This window comes from Anopheles merus, chromosome 2R (genome assembly GCF_017562075.2).
Source record: "Anopheles merus strain MAF chromosome 2R, AmerM5.1, whole genome shotgun sequence".
Lineage (NCBI taxonomy): Eukaryota > Metazoa > Arthropoda > Insecta > Diptera > Culicidae > Anopheles > Anopheles merus.
Genome location: NC_054082.1, coordinates 33,438,849 through 33,460,930, shown reverse-complemented (window position 1 = coordinate 33,460,930; position 22,082 = coordinate 33,438,849). Strand labels below are relative to the sequence as shown.

The following is a 22,082-nucleotide window of genomic DNA, read 5'->3' as shown; positions in this document are numbered from 1 at the left end:
CAAATCGGTGAGTTTTGGCTTCCTTCCTGCCAATTATGGTAAACCGGTGCCGGAAGTAGATGTCACCACCATGTAAGGTATCATCATCTCATCGTGACATTAACATTAACGCGATCGAGTACATTGTTTTCAAGTTCAGGTAATTAAACAAATTATGGCACAAACTGGACAAAAGCAATAAATTTAATGCACTATCGCTTTAGAATCAGCAAAGCAGCGCACAAAAAAAGGTTGGTAGGGGAGAGTTTTCCGAAAAGTGTTTGTAAACATGATAAATGATAAGAAATGATCAAATATCGCAGATAAACTCTTTGCCCGAAACTTCCCTGAAAGCGGGATCGTAAAATATTCTCTTGCCTTTCCTCGAACCTAATTAGGTAAAAGTTTTAATTAATTTTGCGCAAGAATGCTATATTTTTCCTTCTTTTTTTGTTGTTGCGTCAAATGCAAAGGACCACGATAAGAAGCAACAAATCCCTTTCGCTCATAGTGGTCAGACCCGCTTGGGAGATGGTAGATACACTTGACAATAAATCGACCGCGAAAAATGTGATAAAATTTGAGCATTGCCAAACGGACACGGGGTTTTTTGAATGGATTGTCGCATCGATTGCATCCCTGCCGGGTGAAAAATGGTTGCAGCAACGGCTATGCAAGGATTGAGCCAGTTCATTGAGCCCCGAGTGGTCGTTAAAAACGTGATGTAATGGTTTACGCGTTTTCAACCGAACGAAGCGATAAAAGATGAGTTTAAAATCCATATTCGAGTCGGGAGAGCTACAGCTACACGGTGGTTTGTTGAATGAGAGTGAAATGCACACACAATATACACCTTCCGATTCAGCGTGCCATTTTATTTGCATATAAATCGATCGAGCTCTATGTGCTGCACAGCAATGGTGTGTGTTAAACCAAAGAAAACATTATTTTATTTGCATGCTGCTCTCCCGGCAATATCACGGTAAAATCAGTGCGAAAAAACGCCCCTTCCTACTTGATGCTGCTGGCGAACCGTCGAACAACGCGCAGCATCCCCTCCGCCTGCGCATTGGTGGAGTCCCGCAGCAGCGAAATAATCTCCGACACGCCGCCCGGCGGTGCGCCACTGCCACGCTTCGCCAGAATGGCTTGCACTGCGCCCGCACACGCGCCCCGCTTGCCCTCCCAGTACTCCGGATTGGGGTCCAGCTTTTCTAGCGTGTCGAACGCTTTGGCCGCAATCCAAAACTCGCCCACCCGGTAGCTATCGTTCGCAATCAGCTGCAGCAGCGCGAACGCGTCCGGCGTAGAATCCTTCGTCAGGAAGATGTTCCACGCCTGGTCCGCATGCCCGGCATGGATGTGACACTTGGCCAGCACCATCGAGAACGTGCTGTCCGTTTTGATCGTTATGTCGTGGATCTGCAGCAGCAGCTCCTCCGCCTCCTTGTAGTACCCGGTGGCCGCCTTCGCCTGGGCGTAGTTGTAGTTGAACGTGTCGTCGTTCACGAAGTAGCTGCGGATCGAGTTGAGGTAGACGAGCACCTCCTCGAACTGGCCGTACAGGAAGAAGGCCGACGCCATGCTCTGCCGGCCCGGGATCGTATCGCACTCGGACGCCGAACCGCCGACCAGATGCAGGCACTGTTGCGCATTCTTCAGGTGCTCCTTCGAGCCCGTCTCCTGGCCGAGGGCCGCGTGTACCACACCCTTCAGGATGTACTCCTGCGGTACGGTCGGCTGCACTTCCTTCATCAGATGGTGCGCTTCCTGGATTTCGCCCCGCCGCAGATGGTGGATGGCCAGGTTGAGGCGCGCCTCCGGCACGATGTCGATCAGCTGCGGCAGGACCTGCAGCGCCCCTTCCCCGTTGCGAAACACGACCAGGTTGTGGCGGATCAGGTCCGCCCCGAACGTGCCACTCTCGACGAGATGCTTTATCTCCTGCTCGGCCGCGCGACCATTGAACAGCCGGAAGCGATTGCACGCCTTCAGGTTGATCGCGATCGTGCTGTCGGGGAACTGGTTCAGGTACAGATCGAGCACCTCCTGGGAGATGTCGTAGTAGTCCAGCTTGTAGTAGCAGATCGCGACGTACACGTTCAGCGCGAGCAGATCCTTGTTGTCGAGTAGGACGCGCTTGTAGATGTCGATCGCTTCCTGGTAGTGCGAGCGCAGGTAGTGCATCCCGGCCAGGCTGAGCTGATCTTCCACCACGTCCCGCAGCGAACCGTGCAGCTCCATCAGCCGGTCCTCGTCGCTTAGCTTGTGGGCCAGGTGGAAGAGTAGCCGTATCTTGAGTGGACTTTGCGGCAGCTCTTCCACCAGCTTCTGCGCCTCGTCGTACATGCCGAGGTAGAACATGCAGACGCAGATGTTGAGTGCAACGTCCTTGAGCGACCCGTCCGCACCGTAGATCTTCTCGTACAGCTGCAGCGCTCGCTTGTACTCGCCGACGTGAAAGTCACAAAATCCCGTCCACAGTTGCTTCAGCTGCTCCGGCACTTCATCGTAATCTTTGGAGCACTACAAGAGAGGGAAGGGTATTTAGCTAGACGAAGTCAATATTAACCTCGAACTTTTCGTACCTGCAGGACAGTTTTCGCACCGATGTAGTCTCGCTTCAGCAGGAACTCCTCAAACGAAGGGATGGTGACGGTGCGCACGGTTCCGGAGCCGGCAGAATTACGGTTACCCTTGGCCGACTCGGACTTTGTGCGGGAAAGTATCTGAAAGGATAGGCATTTTTAGATACAATTCAAGGGAATGCAATATTTGAGAGCAGTTTGACTCTTACCATGTTTGCGTTCTGGGGTACGTTACCATAATGACCAAGAGCAGCAAAACTGGTTTGTTTGGTATATTGGTAAGTTACCATGGTTACGGAACCGAAAGCTGACGCAAGCGTTCTTGGTGTGAGTGTTGACAATTGACAGTTGAGTTGGTTTTAAGGAACTTTAGTCTCTTTTAAACTAGCAAATTTAAGGAGAAACGCAAAAAAAAATTGGAAATATACATTAAATCAAGGGTAATAACCAATCGCGTAGTTGTTCCCAAACCTATCTTCTATTTGGCGTAACGTCCTACGCGGACATGCCGGCCTATACAGGCTTTCGAGACTTAACTTATTACCACGCAGCCGGATAGTCAATCCTTGCTACGGGGGGACGGTCCATTCTAGGATTGAACCCATGACGGGCATTTTATTGAGTCGTTCGAGTTGACGAATGTACCACGGGACCGCCCCAAAAAAAGTATATAAACCTATACCGGTCATATATTTGATCCTGAACCCATATCAGTTCTTGTATTGATCCTGGATTCATACAATTTCTAGAACTGATCTTCAAACCATACCGGTCATAGATTTGATCCTGAACGAGCATTGGGTTTCATAAATCTTTTGACAAGATTTATTCATATGAATCTTTTTACAAGATTAATTCGTATTACGAGTAGAATTTTGAATCTGAATATTAAGATTCTTGATACTCTCAAAGATTCTTAAATCTTTCAATATTCATGAATCTTTTCAACCGTGATTCAGATTCATTAAATCATTTCAAAGATTCATTAAGAGTCATTAATCTGAATCAGATTCACTTAATACTAGTTAGGACTGACTATCCGACTGCTTGGTATGAATCGTCTAAGATTTATTAGTCTTTGAAGATTCATGAATTTTTGTTTCATGGACCTAAACCCATACCGGCCCTGGAACTGGCCATGAATCCATACCGGTATCGGAATTATTCCAGCACCCTTATCGGTCCTTTAACAGATACTAATATAATACCTAACCTAAAACAGATCCTTAACCCACAACGTTCGTTGAACTTATGTAGAACTGATACCAGCCCTGATACTGCTTTTGGACCTTTATCGATTGTTGGACTGATTCAAATCTCCTACCAGTGGAACCGATACTGCACCCATAACTACCCTGGAACTCATCCTGAACCCATACCGGTCCTGGAAATTATTATACAATCCATACTGATTTTGGAACTTACCCTAACTTTTCGCTCCTGGCACTAATATCGTACATTACGCAATTCCTGGATCTGTCTCGGTCCTGAAATTACACCCCAATTTTAACCCAATTTAGGAATGAATCGTGAACCAGTCCCGGTCCACCGCCGACAGCAGTTGTTTGAAAATCTAGGCGTGGATTCAATAAAATTTATCAATTATAAGAATCAAAAATAATAATTGACATATAATTAATGACAATTAAATGAACGTAATTGGAAGAAACTCAACTCAAACAGTTATCACGTTCGGATTGATTAATTTCCTTCGTGACGATGTTCATAATACTCTCGTATTGTTTTTAAACGATTCCAAATACGTGACTGTTGAACGAAAACAAAAAAAACGCATAGAAAAATAAATTGTTTTGCCAATTGAATCAACTTTACCCCAAGCTGACACCTGATCTCGTGTCAGGCGTGCTTTTTAATGCCCCCCAAAATCCGGTACAACAGCAACAGCAACTTGTTAGGGATTATAGAAGCAGGATTAACATGCCAGCCTGAAAGCCATCGCCGTTTTTTCCCCGGTTGATGGAGACACTATTTCACCAAATATTGTCCACGCTACAGTGCTCACGTTCTGATAATAGGTAGAACGAAAAAACAAAGTCATGACTTTACGATATGCGCATTATAAACAACTCAATCCCCTGTTCATTTCGTGTGACCAGTTTTAAACGATGGGGCTATAATCATTAAACGTTGTTTGCAGCAGGGCAACCCACCATGGTCATTATGTGCCAGGAAACAGGTGGAAACAGCATGTTGGGTCGGCAAGGGTTGAGCTTGATTTTTGCCTCCATCGAAACCGGCCGATGATGAGCCGATGGTTGCAGCTCCAGTCGGTGAAATGCATCCGGTGGAATAATTTTCACACGCTCATGTCCGGTGACCGGCCAGCAGGAACCGATTGTTCTCCCGTGGAACGTTGGCTTCTAGTGCGAACTTCCGGGAAAAGGGATTTTGTGGGGGATTAGTTTAGGTGCGTGTTGTACGCTCATGAACGATTCTAAACACGGGAGGGGGGGGGGGGGCACCTTAATTTGGCACCGAAAGTCTCGCACTATTCGACAACAAAATTTGTACGGGTTGAAAGAAAATGTTCGACTATCAAAGGGGGCCGCACACACACTGTTGATCCACATTGATCCGGCAACCATGCCCGAGATTCATCGGCATGTCGCCTATGAAACAAGCTCGGTTTCAGTCTCCACACACAGATAGAGTGACTGTCGCCCACAGCATGGCCCTCTGTAAACAAAGGACACAGCACACAAAAAAGTAGGGATAGGCGGAGGGAAAGCAACTTTTTGGAAACTTTGAAGCAAACCTCCCCCATTACATCGGTGTTCCCTCTGTGCCCGGCAGCATAAATGATAGTGAGTGTAATTCAACCGAACACTTCCGGAGCCAGCTGCTAGCTAGGCACCGTTTTCGGGTTCGGTTTTGTGTCGTCGGGACTAACACGGGAGCTTAACTGGAGTTCATGTTTTGGGTGGCCCTAATGTGAGCCACAAAAAGAGAACATAGAGATGGGAGAGCAAGCAAGCCAACAAAGAGGGGGTTTAATGCACGATGCGTCAAGCTGCTTTCCGCTGCTAATAGGGGATGTAAATACGACGCCCTTTCCATAAGCCGTGGGACGCATATTGCCATGTTGAGTTTTAGTTTCGATTGTGTGTCATTGCCTGGCTATCTCGCTTTTCATCCCTCAAACTCGACCCCAACTGCCCATCGAAACGTTGCAAATGAAATGTTTACTTTCGCACATGCACATGCACCCTTTCCACAGCATCAATTAGTCACCGTGACGGGGTTTGTTGTTTTTTTTGTGCTTCTGCTCTGTTTCGGTGTCCGTCCAGAAGTATTTTGTGTATCCGTTTTGCATGTTTTCCGGCCCATCTGCCAGCTGCAGGTGACCACCGGTTTTGATGCGGATCGTATTTTTCATGCGCGAAACGAGAATGCAAATAGAAAACGGCTTTAGGCGAGGGATGCATAATCCAGGTCAACGCATCACCAACGTGTTTGGCGGAGATTGATGAAAAACTGCTGCTGTTACGGCGGATTATTTGTGTGGGGTGAAATCAATTGTCAAAGAGCTGAGTGGAATGGATAGAGTGATTTTAGCGAAAAAATATTATTTTGTTTGCTAGTGTTTATTTCTATGTTTTTTGGAGAATTGTTTGCTATATTTATTCACTTATATTCTGTAGTTTTGTTCAAGTAGTTCAAATATTTGTATAAATAACCTCAATGTATTCGTTAAAACAATACCACAAAATCCTTATATCAAGTATGGAATTGAGAGCGTAACGAAAACCAAGTTCTAGCTATTTTACACCAATTGCACCCAGAGCATTATTTTCACAACTAATACTCTTTGTGCGCCGGAAAATACATTCCCGGGGACCATCGCTTACCCTTCCGTCGAAATGCACAGCCACAAGAGATGAATTAGCAACATGTAATGCTTTCCAGCAACGTTGTCCACTCAACCATCAAGCTACCGTGTATGTATGCTAACCTTAAACGATAAAACTTTTACGCTTTTCAGTGCTGGTGACCGTTTTCGACAGCTTGCAAGAGCAGGTCAACAGGCTGAACTTTGCATTTCCGCAATTGGGCAATCGGTTGAGTAGGGTAAAAGTTTTGGACACATTTTTCAACACCACCAACAGGAAGCCCCTATAAATGTGTGTTGTGAAATATGTGTGTTTTTTTTATGTGCGGTACATGAGCTAAAGGGAAGTTCATTGGTACCAAGTGGTCTCAAAAGCTGAAGCTTTTTAAAACCAAATTTTAAAACAGGACGAATGAGTGCTGCGAGAGCGGAACACAGCTGGCAGGGAAATTTTCAATGATTCATGCACACTGATGGAATGAAATTATTTCTCATGAAGGTTCAAAGGATTCATGTTTCATGGAATGATTCGATTGGATGCAGAAACTAGTTTTCTAGTTAGCAAAGGCAAAGATAAAGCAAGAGAATGAACTTTGTGCGTGTGGGTAAATAACACTATCGCAAGTGGTGGCTTCCATTTTTTTACATGCAAAAGTAAGCAAAGAACACATCTCCGCATTCAAACGAGGTCAAACTGGCAAGGAGTGTGATGAGTGACTTTGAACTTTGCGAACGCTTTACGACCACGTTCAACCTCGTCGGGCGAGAACGCGCAATAACACGGGCGGTGAGGTGCAAAATTATGGCCAACGTTTGCAATTTATGATCTGTTATCGTTTTTAAACTTTGCCACCATACCGCACACCGGCCTTTGACGTAATGGACGCGTGCGTTCGTGCACGTGTGCCGTGAACCATCGTTGCTTGTGTGCAAAACATTTCAAAAGTAACGTTCGAAAACAGTTGATAGACGGTTTCATTCATCAGCAGACAATTCGTGTGAAATATTTGTGATTTTCTGCGCTGAACGTAAGTCAGGGAGGAATTTTTACAACCCATTTTAAGACCGTGACGGGCCGTGCAGTACATTTGTCCGAACTTTGTGCATTCATAAACATGTGCGTTTTCGCTTGTTTTTTGATGAGTCAGGTGTTGTTTTTGAACGTGTGGCTGTTGCAAAACGCGGGAAAACGTGAGAGGGCTACGCGTATGTGAGCGGCATACCCTTGTGGCACTCATTTTCCAGGCACTCAATCAGAGATAGAGAGAGAGAGAGAGCGCGCGCTGAAACACTCAGAGAGGGAGCGGCGACTGACTCTGCGATGACGACAGCACAGCTGTCCGTTCCGTTTCGGTCGTGCTTAAAAGGCTTACAATAAATAAATACATAAATACAATTTTAAAAAAGCACACTTACATAACCAATGCGGGCAACAAATTAGTTGCTGATTACGCGTTGCTATCCTCCATGTTTAACGGTTTTCCGAAATCCGATAAACATCTCATAAAAACGAGAGGGATAGTTTAACCGTAAAATGTGAAATAAACACTAGGCTTTGGAGTAAATAGCGCACCTTCGCCTTAGTTTCCACGCATTTGTTTATTGTGGTTCGGGGTTGCATGATTGATGTTTGAAATTAGTTTGATTGTTGGTATTGGGAAAATATTTACTCCGCCACAACGAATTTTCATCCAGCCGCACCTTGATCTTGGGCTGCCTCCATGGTAACAGACTTTAAAAGGTTTTCTTTAGGACTTCAGTAAGGTCGGTTTAACTGGTGCCGAATTGGAAGAATGATTTATTCACCATACACAAACACATTCACTTCGGCTCCGCATTGAGATTGAGAGGCGTATGGGGCCAAGATTTATCGTACAGTACTGAGGGCTTTGACAACGCATTTGCATTACAAAGCAGCAGCGCCGGAAGGCGTGCATGAGATGCATTTCTGTGCATGAACTATTGAGTTTTGTTATATTTTGTACGTATTTTTGAATCGTTTTTATCTGCAACCTTTTCTTCTTCCGTGATCTTTATGACACGAAGCAATAATTTCATATTATTTATATAATGAATCACTACGCAGAATAGCAAAAACCAATTCCCATTCACCTCCATGGCAATGGTCAGTTAAGTTAATTTGAATGTAATTAATTCAAGGGTGAGACAAGATCAATTAAAATTGAATGAAATGCCCGAATGAAATATTCCAGTGATCCCCTTCCCTACCGAATCAGAAGTTTCACTTGATGGTGAGAAATTAATCATTGGCATCATTTGAAGTGCTGGCAAATTGCATGGGTTGTATAATACGCCGTGATGTGATGTACACCGCACCACCAGCACGGACCATTTTCGTCCGTTCCAGGCCTGCTGTGTAGTTCGGTTTGAACGGTTTTTGTAATAATACTTAACAATGAAGTCTCCCTGTGCCGGTGCAGCGTGGTTCGTCGATGCAGGCACGACTGCACAGCTGTTGATTTATGTAATGGCATCGGAAGCAAGAAGTCTTTTGTAGATTTCTTGCCATCGCACTCGTTGAAGGACATTGTTATGGGGTAGTGTAAACGGGATCTCATAACCAGTGCGGTTTCTGCGGTTAGGTCTGCTTAGACATGACTGGTTTTGCTGTTGCAGCACACAGTGTGGTTGGGGTCGTTGTGCTGACCTTGCTTGGAAGAATCTCAGGCAATATCGCAATACTTTCAAAGATAAGGCGGAAATAAAATGTTTCTCTGTTGCTTTTAGGCCGTTCAGGCTCATGTTTCAATTCTCATGCTTTAACAGTAATGCTTTTCCTAAATGGGCATAGGTCTGAAAGCAATAACTAATTTTCCCATTTCTAGCATAATGACAGCATTCAATAAATAGTGTTCTAAGTGCTTATGCTACTAATCAACTACTAATCAATCATTCACGTTTTCTTTTGCCAACTGTTAAATTTCTAGTTCAACAGTTTCCAATCGGCCCCATTCAGTTCTTCCTTGCCGCTCTGAAGCTCCTCGCAGCTCCTTGATAATGGTAATGGTAAGGTACGCTTACAAGGTCAACAGTGTGTAATGGAATCGGACGGGCTTCCAGCAACGGCAATGTGTGTGAATGGGAGCCAATAAAAGTTCGTTCGGGTCGTGAAAATCCTTTGCTCCGGGCGCGACGTGCACAGGAGGAAAATGCACAGCAGTACCGAAGCGATTGCAATTGCAGCTTCATTGCCACTCGACGGGTGTATGACGTAGCATATAAAGTAGGACCATCGACTGGAACAAATCAAAACCTGCAGCAACTAACACACCATCAAGATGCCAGGCGGGGTACATTGCGGTGGCACTGGTGGTGAATTATTGTTTAACCCTGAATGTGTGATTGCGTAAGGTTTGGTTATTAGTTTTCGTACAATGTAGATGCTGTTCCGGTAGAGCTTTCTGAAACGTTCACAGAGCAGAGAGCTACATGGGCAGTATGAAGCTATTTAAGCATCTCTACTTTTCAAATAACTACATCGAAATGATTGTACATTAAACATCTCCTAAAATGGTATACATAATTATGCCTCACAAACTATGATTTGCTTTGTACAGTTATCTTCCTCAGCAAGTTACAAGTGGCTGAGCAATGCTCCAGTGTCTACAATGATGGTTCACTTTGTGGATTGCTTTAGGAATAAGGGAAACGTAAAGAATTCAGACAGGATTATTGGACTGAAAAGTCAATCGATACATAGAAAGAAAAAAACAATTACACACACTGAGGACACGTTAAGCCGGACACGGTGAAATTCAATTAAAAGTTCCATTATCTCCGTTACGCTAGTTCACCTTTGAATTGAGTCTTGGCGATTGCCTCAAGGGATAGCATTTTTTACCACTTATAATTCACAGTGAATCCTGAAAACTGCTGACTCTGTTCAAAAGTCGCTCATGACCAGAGTGCATAGTTTTGGCATACAGTGGGTTGTATTGTCCATGTTGTAAGTTACGTGAGCATTTTGTTACATTTATTTTATATTCTTCAATAGTGGTTTGAAAATTGGCGTAGGCTAACCATTTTATCTAAGGGATACTGAAACGATCCAACTACTGAATAATCTCAGAAAGTTTCTTTCCCATTGGGCCATCCGTGACCATACCAATTCCCAGTCCTTCAAGATAAGAAAACAACGCAGTTCCTGTGACTCAATGAAACCAATCGAATCGGCTCCGAATCATAACTGGCTCGTTAGCTTTATCGTTAAGAGTTTTCATCAAAACAAGCGCATATTAGTGAAGAAAATTGCCCTCCCGGGAGAATTCCGTGCGATAAAGTGCTTTGGACGGAACCGTTTTCTTACCCAAGCTCGTTGGCCCATCCTGTGTGCTCGGTGTGCATATGGAGAAGCCACAAGGCGCTAACCGACAGATTAATCTGATGAACCAAGCGTCTTCGGGCAGGTTTCGGGAAGAGGCACGCTTTCCATGGAGACGCCCGGTGGCTCATGATTTACAGCTATTCTTGCGTGGAATCACAGATGAATTATATTGTGCGCAGCTATATCTCATTAGGCCGATATTTATTACACGCTGGCTTAGGCGCACGGGTTTGCTTTATGCGAGCCGTTTCTCTCTGTTTTGGCCAGAATGTCCTGCTGATTCATCGAGAAATTGGAATTTAATGTACGGGGGTTCGGGGTTAAAGATGGTACCGGAACGCTTTCCCGTTTACAAATCTAAGTGAGACGATGATAATAAGAGGAACTTATTGTTTCCTTTAATGAAGCGCAATGATGCTGCGTTCTATGATGGATTGAGTTTGTTTATGTGGATTTGGCGGGTTGATCACACATGAAAACGAGCGTTAATGAGTGTGTAGTTGTTTTGTTGATTCAGTAAACATTAAACCATAAACAGTAACTGTATTCTGCAAATGCTTCTGAAGCGTGAAATTCGAAGAAACATTCACCGCTAGCGGCGTAACGCGACTGGTTGACTATTATTAAGGCATTCGAAATTCTTTTCGAAATCACTTCGTACTCACAAGTCAAAGGACAAAGCTTTAAAGTGCAACCTAAAGTGGATCAACAGGACCGTTTGGATAGTTCAATGTACTACGTCTTAAGCAAACACCGAAACTTTCTGCTTCTTTACGTCGGTCCTGGGCCTCACCTTGCTAAGATTATGAACGATTTGTTCTGTGTTTTGTTGTGGCTGAATACCTGCTGCCACGAATTACCTGGAAGTGCAGAAAAATTCTACGTAAATTGATGAATGATGCGCAAGCATTACGACTCCTAATGGCGGTGATAACTTTGATTGCGATACTTCCAACGCTGATGGTTTCGAAGATAGAGTAGATGATGAGTGGCAGGGCGAAGGTTTTTGCCAAGTTTGTGCTATTCTTGTCAATGTTGCTGAAATAAGGTTGATCTTTGCGGTGGATTATTGCTAGTAGCCGCCACATTTCAAGGACAGGCTGGCTTGCTTCAGTCATGTTTATTTGTTCTATGAAAAATGCTACCCATTTATCGTTTTTTTTTTTGTTCCGAATTGCATACCACAAAAGGAAGCGCAAAATTCGCTGTAATTATTCCTATTTGCGTTACATTAATTTAAAATTGCACGAACGCGTTGTAATGTTGATTATAGCGTGCTGTCGCTCGCTTGCTCGGTGTAATGTGAACCGGGAATGCTCTCCCACCAGTGATTGATTAAAGACACGACACAGTCCCGACAACAGCGGACGTGCGGTCACAGTGTGGGCAGAGTGATGATGGTGCCGTAGTGAACGATATATTTACATAAATTGACCACCAGTGCGACCTCCACTCGGGTAAGCCCTAAAGAAGTGGTTCCGTTCATGCCCGAGTGAATCATCTTTCGTCTTCGTCTCTCCCATTTGTCGAGACAGCGCTGATGAGGTTTGAAGTTTGCAAGACGATCGTGTGAGTGAGACTCATTTCATTCGACCTGTTTGCTCCAGCATGTGAGAGGAGAAGATTTACCGTGGATTGTTTATTATTTTGTAGAGCGTGGTGAAACATGCCAGCGGGAATATGAACAGTTTTGGTTGAATGTTTGGATCACACCAATATTCACGAAGAAAGCAAAGCTGGAAGCACTTGCCTGAGGCGTAAATCGTCTTGGTGTGTCCCGGTTAAGGTGAAGCGTTCAGGGGAAACCACTTGAGAACGACAATGAACGCCAGGTGTAGCAGTCGGTGGGGTAGGTAAGGATAGAATCAACAAGATTTCATCGCGAGTAGAAAAGGGCTCAATTTAGAAATGTATTCAAAGTGGTTATGAGTTTAAAAGACTTTTTTGAATTGGTTTTGCTTAATTTTAACATTCATATCGCCTATTTCGCTGTCGTCCAGTGTCTCCTATAAAGCAGAGCGGTATGGTATTACAACTTTGTTCCGCTAATTCGTTCGCTTTCCAGCAGCTTTAAACAAATACGTCAGCACTGCACCGCATTCTTGGAACGGTTCCGTTTCCCGCACTTCGCTTGCGCTTCTAAATGTAGCTACCGTTTGCATGGCGCTCTCACCGAACCTGGTTACAGAGTGTGTACGGTCAGCAGAGCGGGTGGAACATGCCAAGCTATATCTTGCAAACACACCCGAAGCGCTCGAACAATTGCACAAGTAGCTGTCCATTTCGATTGCTGTTTCTCGCCCACAATTACGCGTCTATTGGCAATCGTCCCACGAAACCAGCCCGGAACGTTTGTATCGCACGTGCATATCGCTTCAATGTGTATCAAGCTTACCGGGACCGGACGCGAAGCAAACAATTGGAAAATCCAGCACACTACATCGTTTCAGACTGCGTTTGAAATTGAATAGACATCTCTTAGCGGGTCAACAGGAGCGTCTACGAATGGGGATAGTTTTACCACTTCATTGAACAGTTTGCAACCAGCAAGCTCTGGAGCGTACCCGGGGTGGCCAAGGGTTGCAAACGTTGTGTCGCGGAAAAATAAAAACCAACCCCCGGCGCTCGGCCTCACACGTCGTGATGAAATTCTTGCGCCTGTCACAAAATCAAAAAAAGTTTGCTCATAAACAAACCACCGTGCATGAGCATATTTTGCTAAACTGTTTCAAGGCTTCGGAAGCTGTCAAGATGTTCTTGTCTTGTTTCTTCTTAGCGCGCAAAATAGAATCAAGGGCAAAAGGATTAGATCCCTGTTCCAGGCGGCTGGTTTGCTTCACGACACACGAACACCATGATGCTGGAGCTGGTATCAGAGGGAAAGTTTTGCTCGACGGTTTGCCGTTGCTTGGGCAAAGTTTCGAATGAGAATATTCTGAGTGGATGAAATGGAACGAATGATAAATTTTGTCCCAGCATTAGGTGAACCGGAGCATTTGGCACTTCGTCTCGGAGCGGAAAGATGACTTCGATGATGTTTTCCTGTGCCTGTTCCTGAGCTACAAGCTCTGGTGCATTGTTTCGAAAAGCTTGCGCATTTCTGCTTAGAAATGCAATTAAAATGTGCGATAGAAAAGGAACGCTCAGCGCAAACCATTGCAATATGCATTCAATCGATAATAGTGATATTGTATGTTGGGTGTTTCACAGACCTTCTAAGAGTGTCTCCAAAAATAGAGCTGAACTTCAAGCTCCATCCCATAATGCTTTACTTTTAGATTGTCAAAACGTTTGCTTTGTTCCATTTCCCCTAAGCCAAACATGGTAACATTGACACACATTTAATGTACCATTCTGCACCAACAAATTTACGCTCTCACGTTTCGGCACATCGAAACACTACAGCTACGAGATTCGCATGTGGAACAGCTCCGATCCGAGGCCCTTCCGAGCCAGATGTCAATTATCGGACAGTTTGCAAAAGTTGACTGTTCGTTATCGGTGCCAGTCAGGTAACAATCGTGCTGCGGAACGCCGTTACAACCCCTTAATGTCCGAGCGGAAGGGAAGCTTATGGGGAAGCACGAACCGATCGCATGCGGCGTGCGTTACGCTGGTGCCCGCCAGTGATAATGTAATTAAACGGATCCGTACTGCTTGACAGATTATTGACCGTAGGGCCGGCTGGATCCGATCGTCATAGCTGAAAATGGGCTTTTCTGTCTCTCTCATCTACACATTCACATGCACAAGCAGGCGAACTTTCTGTGGGAAGAGCCCTACCCAAAGCCATTAAAGGGACAGAGTAAGGGATATGTGACTTGCAATTGCAATCTGGAATTAAAATCAAATTAAGTTTGGCCCCTTCCGTCCCCGGGTGCACGCGAGATAGGGCAAAGGATGCAGAAGGACGTCGTGCGAAAAGGACATCGTTCCGGAACTCCTCCGCGTGACAGATGTAATAATTTTACTACGCGCGGTGGGTGTGATGTTATAATAAATCACGGACGGGTTGTGCGATCAGCAAAGCCGGGGCGAAGATAATTGTGTTACTGCGGCATCAGGCGCGTTGAAAGCGATTGCTACACTTTATGGTCATTGTTGATTAAACACATGTACAGAGTGTGCCCAGTATTCTATTCGCACATAGCACCGCTCAATCCATTACGATAAAGCTATGAAAATCGGTTTTTAAACTCAATTATTGAATGGGTTTTCATAGCAGCAACGAAAAGAAATGATGCTGCTCTAAAGAATGGCGGCGTGGCAGGCCGCCCTTGGATGTATGCACCCGTACCTTCCCCTCCAGTGGAAGGAATGTAAAAGAATCAATTTTACGCTTCGTTTGCATTTTCCTTCCCATCGCGCATCGTGTGTACTACGGTCACTATCGCTAACAGATCGGAGGGATGAGTTTTTGTTCCACTCGCGGGAATGGGCAAACATACCGAAAAAAAGAGCCAAAAAACCCTGGCTCACTGGCACACTGCTCTGCATTTTAAAGCTCATTCACTGCACCATGTCAGCTAATGGAGAAATTGGCTTTAAAAGGGACGTTGAGGGTAAGTGATTTTTACGCTTGCTAGCAGCGGATGTAGCGCTTGAGGATTTAAATTTTTACGACGAAAACGATAACATTTTTGCTGCAATTCGGGACAAGCATGGAGAGGCAAAATAGGGAGAGAGAGAGAGAGAGAGAGAGAGAGAGAGAGAGAGAGAGAAAGAGAGAGAGTGCATTCATTCCATTGACTTACCTTTCCATTAAGCTGGAGCTGGCAAACGGGGTGCCAACATGGTTTCAAACTGCTCCGTTTGGCCATTTACCAGTACCGGTAAAAAGTTCATTACGGAAAGCTTTACGGCATGACGTTTGAGGCAAAAAGTTTTGCCGAAGCTTGGTGGTTACTTATAGTTTTGGTCATTTTTTTGCACTAAAATAGTTTGAAAAATCTGTACAAGGCAGGATTTGTAAATTTTAATTGAAATTCTTTCAACAGAAATGAACAGCAGCGATGGACGGTTGAGCGTCAGTTTGTCTTTTGCATGAAAAGTACTTTTCTACTGAAGGATGTGATAAAAATGTTTGCTCATTAAACGGCATCATCTTGTAACTGGAAGCATCTTGTAAGCTTTATAATTGGAAGCATTTTGTTCTTTTGACATCAAAGGCTCGGAATCGTTATTAAAACGAGTATACGGAAAGAGTTGGTTTCTGAAAAACATGATTTTCTTCTTTACGCTGATTCGGCAGGCCCTTGAAACAAGAAGAACGATGACTTGCGATGCTGCTTTATAAACAATTTCATTCATAAATTCTACGAAAAAAGTACAATCTATGGTTTGTCGTTGCTTGTTGCCGTGGTACTCCCGTGTCCCAACAGGTACTGATTTCACCACATTTTCAAGGAACATCTTCCGTCTCTGACGCGATTGTCGTACTTGCCACATCTGCTACCACATTCGGTTAATCTTCCTGTGAGCTTTAAAAAGAAAGCTCTCCCAATTTTTTGCCAACGCGAGGTCCTCTTTCTTCCGGGGGTGCGTACAAGCAGTGGCAGCATCCACACTCAGACGATCGTAAACCAAAATAAACCACACCCTTTCGTGCAGCCAGCAGCCAACAGCTAGTCGTACGAAGCTTTACTTACACTTCCGAACCACCGCATGCTGGGCGGTGTGCTAGTCGTACAGCTTTAAATTACGATATAATACCGGCTCGAGCTGCTTACGGTCACTGGCAACTAGAATGAAGCACTTTGTTTTCCGGATCGCACCAGTCAAGCGAAAGAAAAAAACAAACGAGGAAAGCAACGAAATCATCGTATCCCTTTTTTCGTCCCCTTTGAATGTGCTAGCTAGCGAGCTGTAGCTGTGCGTATAAGTATCTGTCTGGATCGTCAGGAGATCTGCAGACGCTGGACGCCATAAGCCGCACGACCGCACGCTGGAACTGCTTGTTGTTGCAGTTGATGCCACCGACACCGGCAGGTCGGTTAGATTTTTATGTATCGGAAGAAACAAACGATGCTTTATGCGATTCGTATGCAATGGCGCAAAATGCGGAGATAGTAGATCAAGTTTAAAGTGACTCCCTTGTTTGCCCTGTTTGCCGTGCCGGCTTTAACATGCCGGCACATCGATTTTCGTGCGCAACGTTTTTGACTGGTTACGCAAAAAAGCATAAGAAGCAAGCGAACATTGGTTCGATTGATTTCGCTGTCAATGTGCGTGTTACTTCCTGCATTTTCTTCCGAAGTGCACGGGAAGTGCCATGTGCTGTCGCTGGCGCCACCGGGACCGACGGCCCGAACCATTTGCACTGCGGCGAGACAAGCTGTTTTTGTACGTGTGGTGCGGTACCGGTGGGAAGGTTGTTTTTTTTTGGGAGCTGTTCGTTTTTATATGCGGCCATATTTCATATCGCGCCCCCCCCCCGCGCAACGCTAGTCGCTCGTAAAAGCCGCGGAGAAGCGTAAGTGGAAATAGATTAGAAGTGGGCGTACGATTTGCCCCACTCTCCACAACGGTGCGAATATCCCGCCGATACATCGCGAGATACCATAGCTGTGAGTCGCGTATTCTAGCTTAGTAGTTGGTGCCAAAAGTCATCCAATCTGCCTCTTAGTAAGACAGTACACAAGAGTCGGGCTCCTTATTGGGGCAGTATGTGAAGCTTCCGGTTCATGCATATGTATGGAGTGTAATGACACTGGTGTAGGAACAAAAAAAAAACAGGGGAAATCTACACTATAGGGAACTTTGCCGCAAACCAGAGAGAACCATTTTCCTCGTAGTAATTGAACAGGAGAAAAGTACGATAAAAGTTTCTGCAGTCATTTAATAAATACAAAGTGCAATTGTGGCCAGCTTTTTTGAAAGTGGTGGTTTAACTTAGAAAATTAAAATTGAAGCTATTTTGTGCAGCAAATTGCATACTTTTGGGCGCACTTCGGCGAGAAACTATGGGCGTTACTTCAAGCTCTCTTAACAAAGGTTGCATTTACTCTAAACAACCTATCGCCATTATCGATGCTGCAGCAAAAACAAATCAAAATATTAAAAAGCCATTTTGTAACGCACTAATCGGGACACTAAACAACTGCTTTTATTCCACGCGGCACAAACCAATGCAGCCCATCGTTTAAGTGCCGAACCATATTTGTTACGCTAGAGCTCGTTCACCGCAACCATTTGTCACCGCACAGGATCACTGGCGTGATGCGAGTAATCAGCACAGCCTATTAATTAAATCCACGCAAGCGACACAAAATCCACTCCGCCCCAAACAAAAAAAAAACAAAAAAGGCTACCATCAAATTAAGGTCCAATCGGATGACAAAACGGTTAAAGGGTCGGCAAAAAACGGCTCGCCTCGCTCGTCGATTATCGTTTATAATCGTTTATTTAAATACCAGTGGGAGAACGGCGTCCACCGGATGGGTCGTGCCATCGCTGGAAAATGGTTTCATTATCAGCGCACCCGGCACACAGCCAGCGTCCCATTGAGCAGCTGGCATTTGGGAGTCCCCGCATCTAGGTTTGACGAAGCGAGGGAGGTGGTTTTTTTTCTCTCTTTATTTCCATGATTAAATGCGACAAATTAGATGAGTCCCGGAAGGCACACGGTCCGTTTGTTCGTAGCCATTAATCACCGCGATGGCGCTGGCGGAGGCTGCTATGCCAAATGATACCCCCGCTCGGCTGGATGCATTCCGGAGCGGGCAGCATGCACACGTGCTTGATTTTTGCCATGACCCAGTTGACGGGTGATGCAAACAACTGCACCTAAGCGTACCCGTTTTCGGATTTCCATCCGATAGTTCTAATCCCGGTAGGCGCACGGATTTCAGCCGCTTAACACCCGACCGACTACCACCTGTTAAAAGTCGGCAGGATTAGGCGCAGTACCAGCCTTAACCCGGGTGCTGAAAGTTGGCCAAACTGAGGGAGCGGGGAGGGGGAGGGGGGAAGAAAATTTATCTCCCAGCAGAAGTCTTTTACTGCCGGAGCGAAATTTATTACTACCGTCATCATCATTATCACGGGCATCATCGTCTGGTTTATGTCGAGTGCATTACGCGGGGGCCATCGCACTGGGGGGCGGAGGGGGGGGGGAGGTCATTGGGGGAAAACCTTTCCACAGCTTGGTTCCGCAAAACTAATCGTACACGGTGCTGATTTTAGTGCGCAGATTAGTAGCGAAAATTATGGTTAATACTTTGCGCCATAATTCAGCGCTGGTTGATTATGGTGAAGGTACGGTTCAGTAGAGTGTAAGTGCAGGAAATGAGGTCTTTTTGCTAAGCGGCTTAATTACTGTGTGTTATTTTAATGGGTCTCATTTGCGAGGTGTGTTAAATGATTCCGGCCGCAATGATAATTTGCTAATATGAGCCTCCCCCTTGTGTTGTTGATTTTAAATTTCACAGTTACCATTTGATATACGAGCGGCGGAAAGCATAGCAAATTGATTTCGTTGTTGAGCGCAAAAAAATACTGATTTTCAAACATAAAAACTTAGCTAGTTTTGGGTAAAGCTGAGGTGGTCCTCACGTCCTAATGATGGATTTTTGAGTAGAAATAATGATAAGATATGGTATTTTGAAAGTAAATTAAAAAAAAAAACATGTGAAACACATGTTCAAGGTGCGTACATAGTGCGGTTTGAGGTTGGGTTGATTTTCCTTAAATTTTGTGAACATTGAATTTGTGGTATACTTTATAGCTTACAATGTTTTTTGCTTTTAGTAAACCATCATAGCAGAGTTTTGTGTAAAGAATAACGTCTACAAAAAGCTTTGAAAAGAATGGTTTTAATGATTAAGCAAATGGGCAGCATCATTATCGCTTTCTGCAATACCATTGATGGTTTGATTGAAGAGAGAACACTTTTTTATAGCCGAATATTTTTAGAGTCTTGTTATGAGTTTCTCTTAGTAATATTTATTATTATTTTTTTTTATAAAGATTCAATCTTTAAACTCTTCTAAACTAAATGCAATGGTCAAAATGAAGCAATTATTTGTAAACATTCCCGCACTCACTTGGAAGCAAAACCACTCCCCACCCGATTAGGCTCACTCGCTCGCATTGGAAAGGAACTCACGAAACTCACCCTCGACATGAGTGCTGATGCTGTTGCTGCTGGTGCTGCTGCTGCTGGTGCTGCTGCTGCCGGCACACACTCAATCCACGGTGGCCAAAAACACGAGCGCCAAACCAACCAGCCGGTCCAACCTTGGTGTCTACAAGCGGCGCGGCTATCGTTTCAGTGCGTTCGCGACCGTGGTTTAGCATTGACGGCTTTTCGCCCTCATCTACTGGACGGCAGCGCAGTTTCCTTGCTTGCTGTACACTACCCGTACACTACACACAAAGCGTGACTCACCGTTTCCATGGATACGTTCGGGAGGGCTACGAGCGGTTCCAACAGTCACAAACTGGTCCAACACCACCGATCCAGATGGCAGTGTAGAAAGTGCATCGCTGCACATTCGTCGTTACTTCACTCGCTGCGTGTCCTTTGCTAGTGTGTGTGTGTGTGTACGTGTGTTTTATAGATGCCATTTTCTGGCACTATTTTCCAACTTCAACATCGTGTGTTTTGTGTAGTGAATGTAGCTGTAGTTTTTACCTCGCTCCCCCTCACTGGTAGTACAAATGGCCTGTAAATATTCTGCTACAAGCTTTAACACCTCTACCAATGCCCAAAACGCGACCTGTGCTTGTCAAAAGTTTCGTACAAAGAGTGCCGTGTCGGGTGTAAATATGAATGTGCTGTATTTTTTATCGTAACCTACAGACGATCGTAAGATTTTAAAACCTATGTAGTCCCTAGAGCGGCTCCAATGTTTCTCCGCCACTAACCTTCTTCACCATTTCTCTCGTGTGTGTGTGTGTGTGTGCGTGTGTTTTCTCCTTTTGTCCTACCACTACCGTCCGCGCAGTGCCGCGTGGTAACCGTGCAAGCCGCAAATCTTAATGTCAATTTCATCCCACTAACCGCAAACTTTCGCTGTCGAGAGTTTTTCGGACCATTCGCCTCACGGCTCATCGTACCATTCTATTCCATCCTGCATCTCGTATCGATACGACCTGTGCGTGTGCGTGTATATGCGATTCTTGTTCAGCGTGATCAGTGGATGTGTGGGTCCTGGTGTGAATTTATCGCTACATGCAGGAGCAATAACTCGTGAGCATAATTTAACGGCGCACGCATAAAAGATGGTCAAAATTAGTGCTGCGAAATTGCCATTTTACTGTCTGGCTGGGTGCAACTGGTGAGCGTACGGTATTGAAGTTGATCGTTACCGTGCCCGTGGTGATGCGTGTTACATCCTGCGAGGAGCTATAATGTGATACGGCAGCCTTTTTTGTAAAGTGCGTAAGCGTGTGCGTGTGTCAGTGTGTGCAAAGCGTGTTTTAATGTACAAAATGGAGTGTGAATTGTTTGTAATCGTAAAACGAATTGTAGTGTGTAATAAAAGCATATTGAGTACGATCGATAAGCTGCGTGTGTGTGTTTATTGTTGATGCTGATTGAACAAAAATTGAGAGTATAAAATCCGGCTGTGGCAGAAGGAGGATAAAGCATTTGCATAGATTTATGACTGTTGTCCCGCGGTAACATAAACGCGCACTGTGTGCACTGTAGCGAAAGCTCTTCCATTCCATTAAATTAAATCCACCAACGGAATCGATTTTGTGTGATGAAAACACAAAAAAATATACATATGAAAGAAACGATCTGATGCTTAAACCACTAGTTGGAAGCTTCATCCCCGTTTTGGAGTCAAAATTTAAGCCATTGCTGCCACCGTGCCGAGTGGGTCATAAATTAATTACCCAGAGTGTGCCATTCTAATCCGATTGTTTGTAAATTTATGAGCTAATCGGTCTCGGTTGCATCGGTTGCTGCACCTGCTGTTGACTGTTTGGCGCTAAGCGTAAAACAAACGTCGCCAACCGTACGAGAAAAAGGTAGGTAGAATGGTCTGCGACTAGCGTTTGTTTCATTCACTTCGATTGTGTGCACTACAGATACCTTTTATCACCGTTTCAACCTGGACCCACCGGCTGTTAGATAACGGCAGCTCGATCATGTTCGGGACCGAAGCAAAGTGATATCAAAACTGCCATGTAAAGCAAAAAAACAAACAAACGCCCTCCATCATGCGATGCTCTTAGACATTTGACTTATCAGTAAACACCTGTTAGTGGCACTTTCGGTCAATGTTTCCTTACCGCACGAGACAGCGGGGCGATGTGTTCTGGAGCTTAAAGTCATAACTAAACAACACTGCCTGTTCGGTGAACCCTT

General features: G+C 44.9%; 2 protein-coding genes across 2 annotated transcripts in view; one reads left to right on the top strand and one right to left on the bottom strand.

Annotated features, from left to right (window-relative positions):
* Positions 1 to 852: 852 nt before the first annotated feature.
* Positions 853 to 2,811, bottom strand: LOC121588701 (intraflagellar transport protein 56). Its single transcript, XM_041906975.1, has 3 exons — positions 2,777 to 2,811; positions 2,568 to 2,708; positions 853 to 2,505 (listed from the first exon to the last, which is right to left on the bottom strand). The coding sequence occupies exons 1-3, from the start codon at positions 2,777 to 2,779 to the stop codon at positions 991 to 993; spliced, it is 1,659 nt and encodes a 552-aa protein (XP_041762909.1). The 5' UTR covers positions 2,780 to 2,811; the 3' UTR covers positions 853 to 990.
* A 17,175-nt stretch (positions 2,812 to 19,986) lies between these two features.
* The window catches only part of LOC121589276 (relaxin receptor 2-like), a 28,555-nt gene continuing 26,459 nt past the window's right edge, over positions 19,987 to 22,082 (top strand). The window contains exon 1 of the mRNA XM_041908049.1: positions 19,987 to 21,742. The gene's annotated coding sequence lies outside the window, so the exon portion shown is untranslated. The remainder of the gene's footprint in view (positions 21,743 to 22,082) is intronic.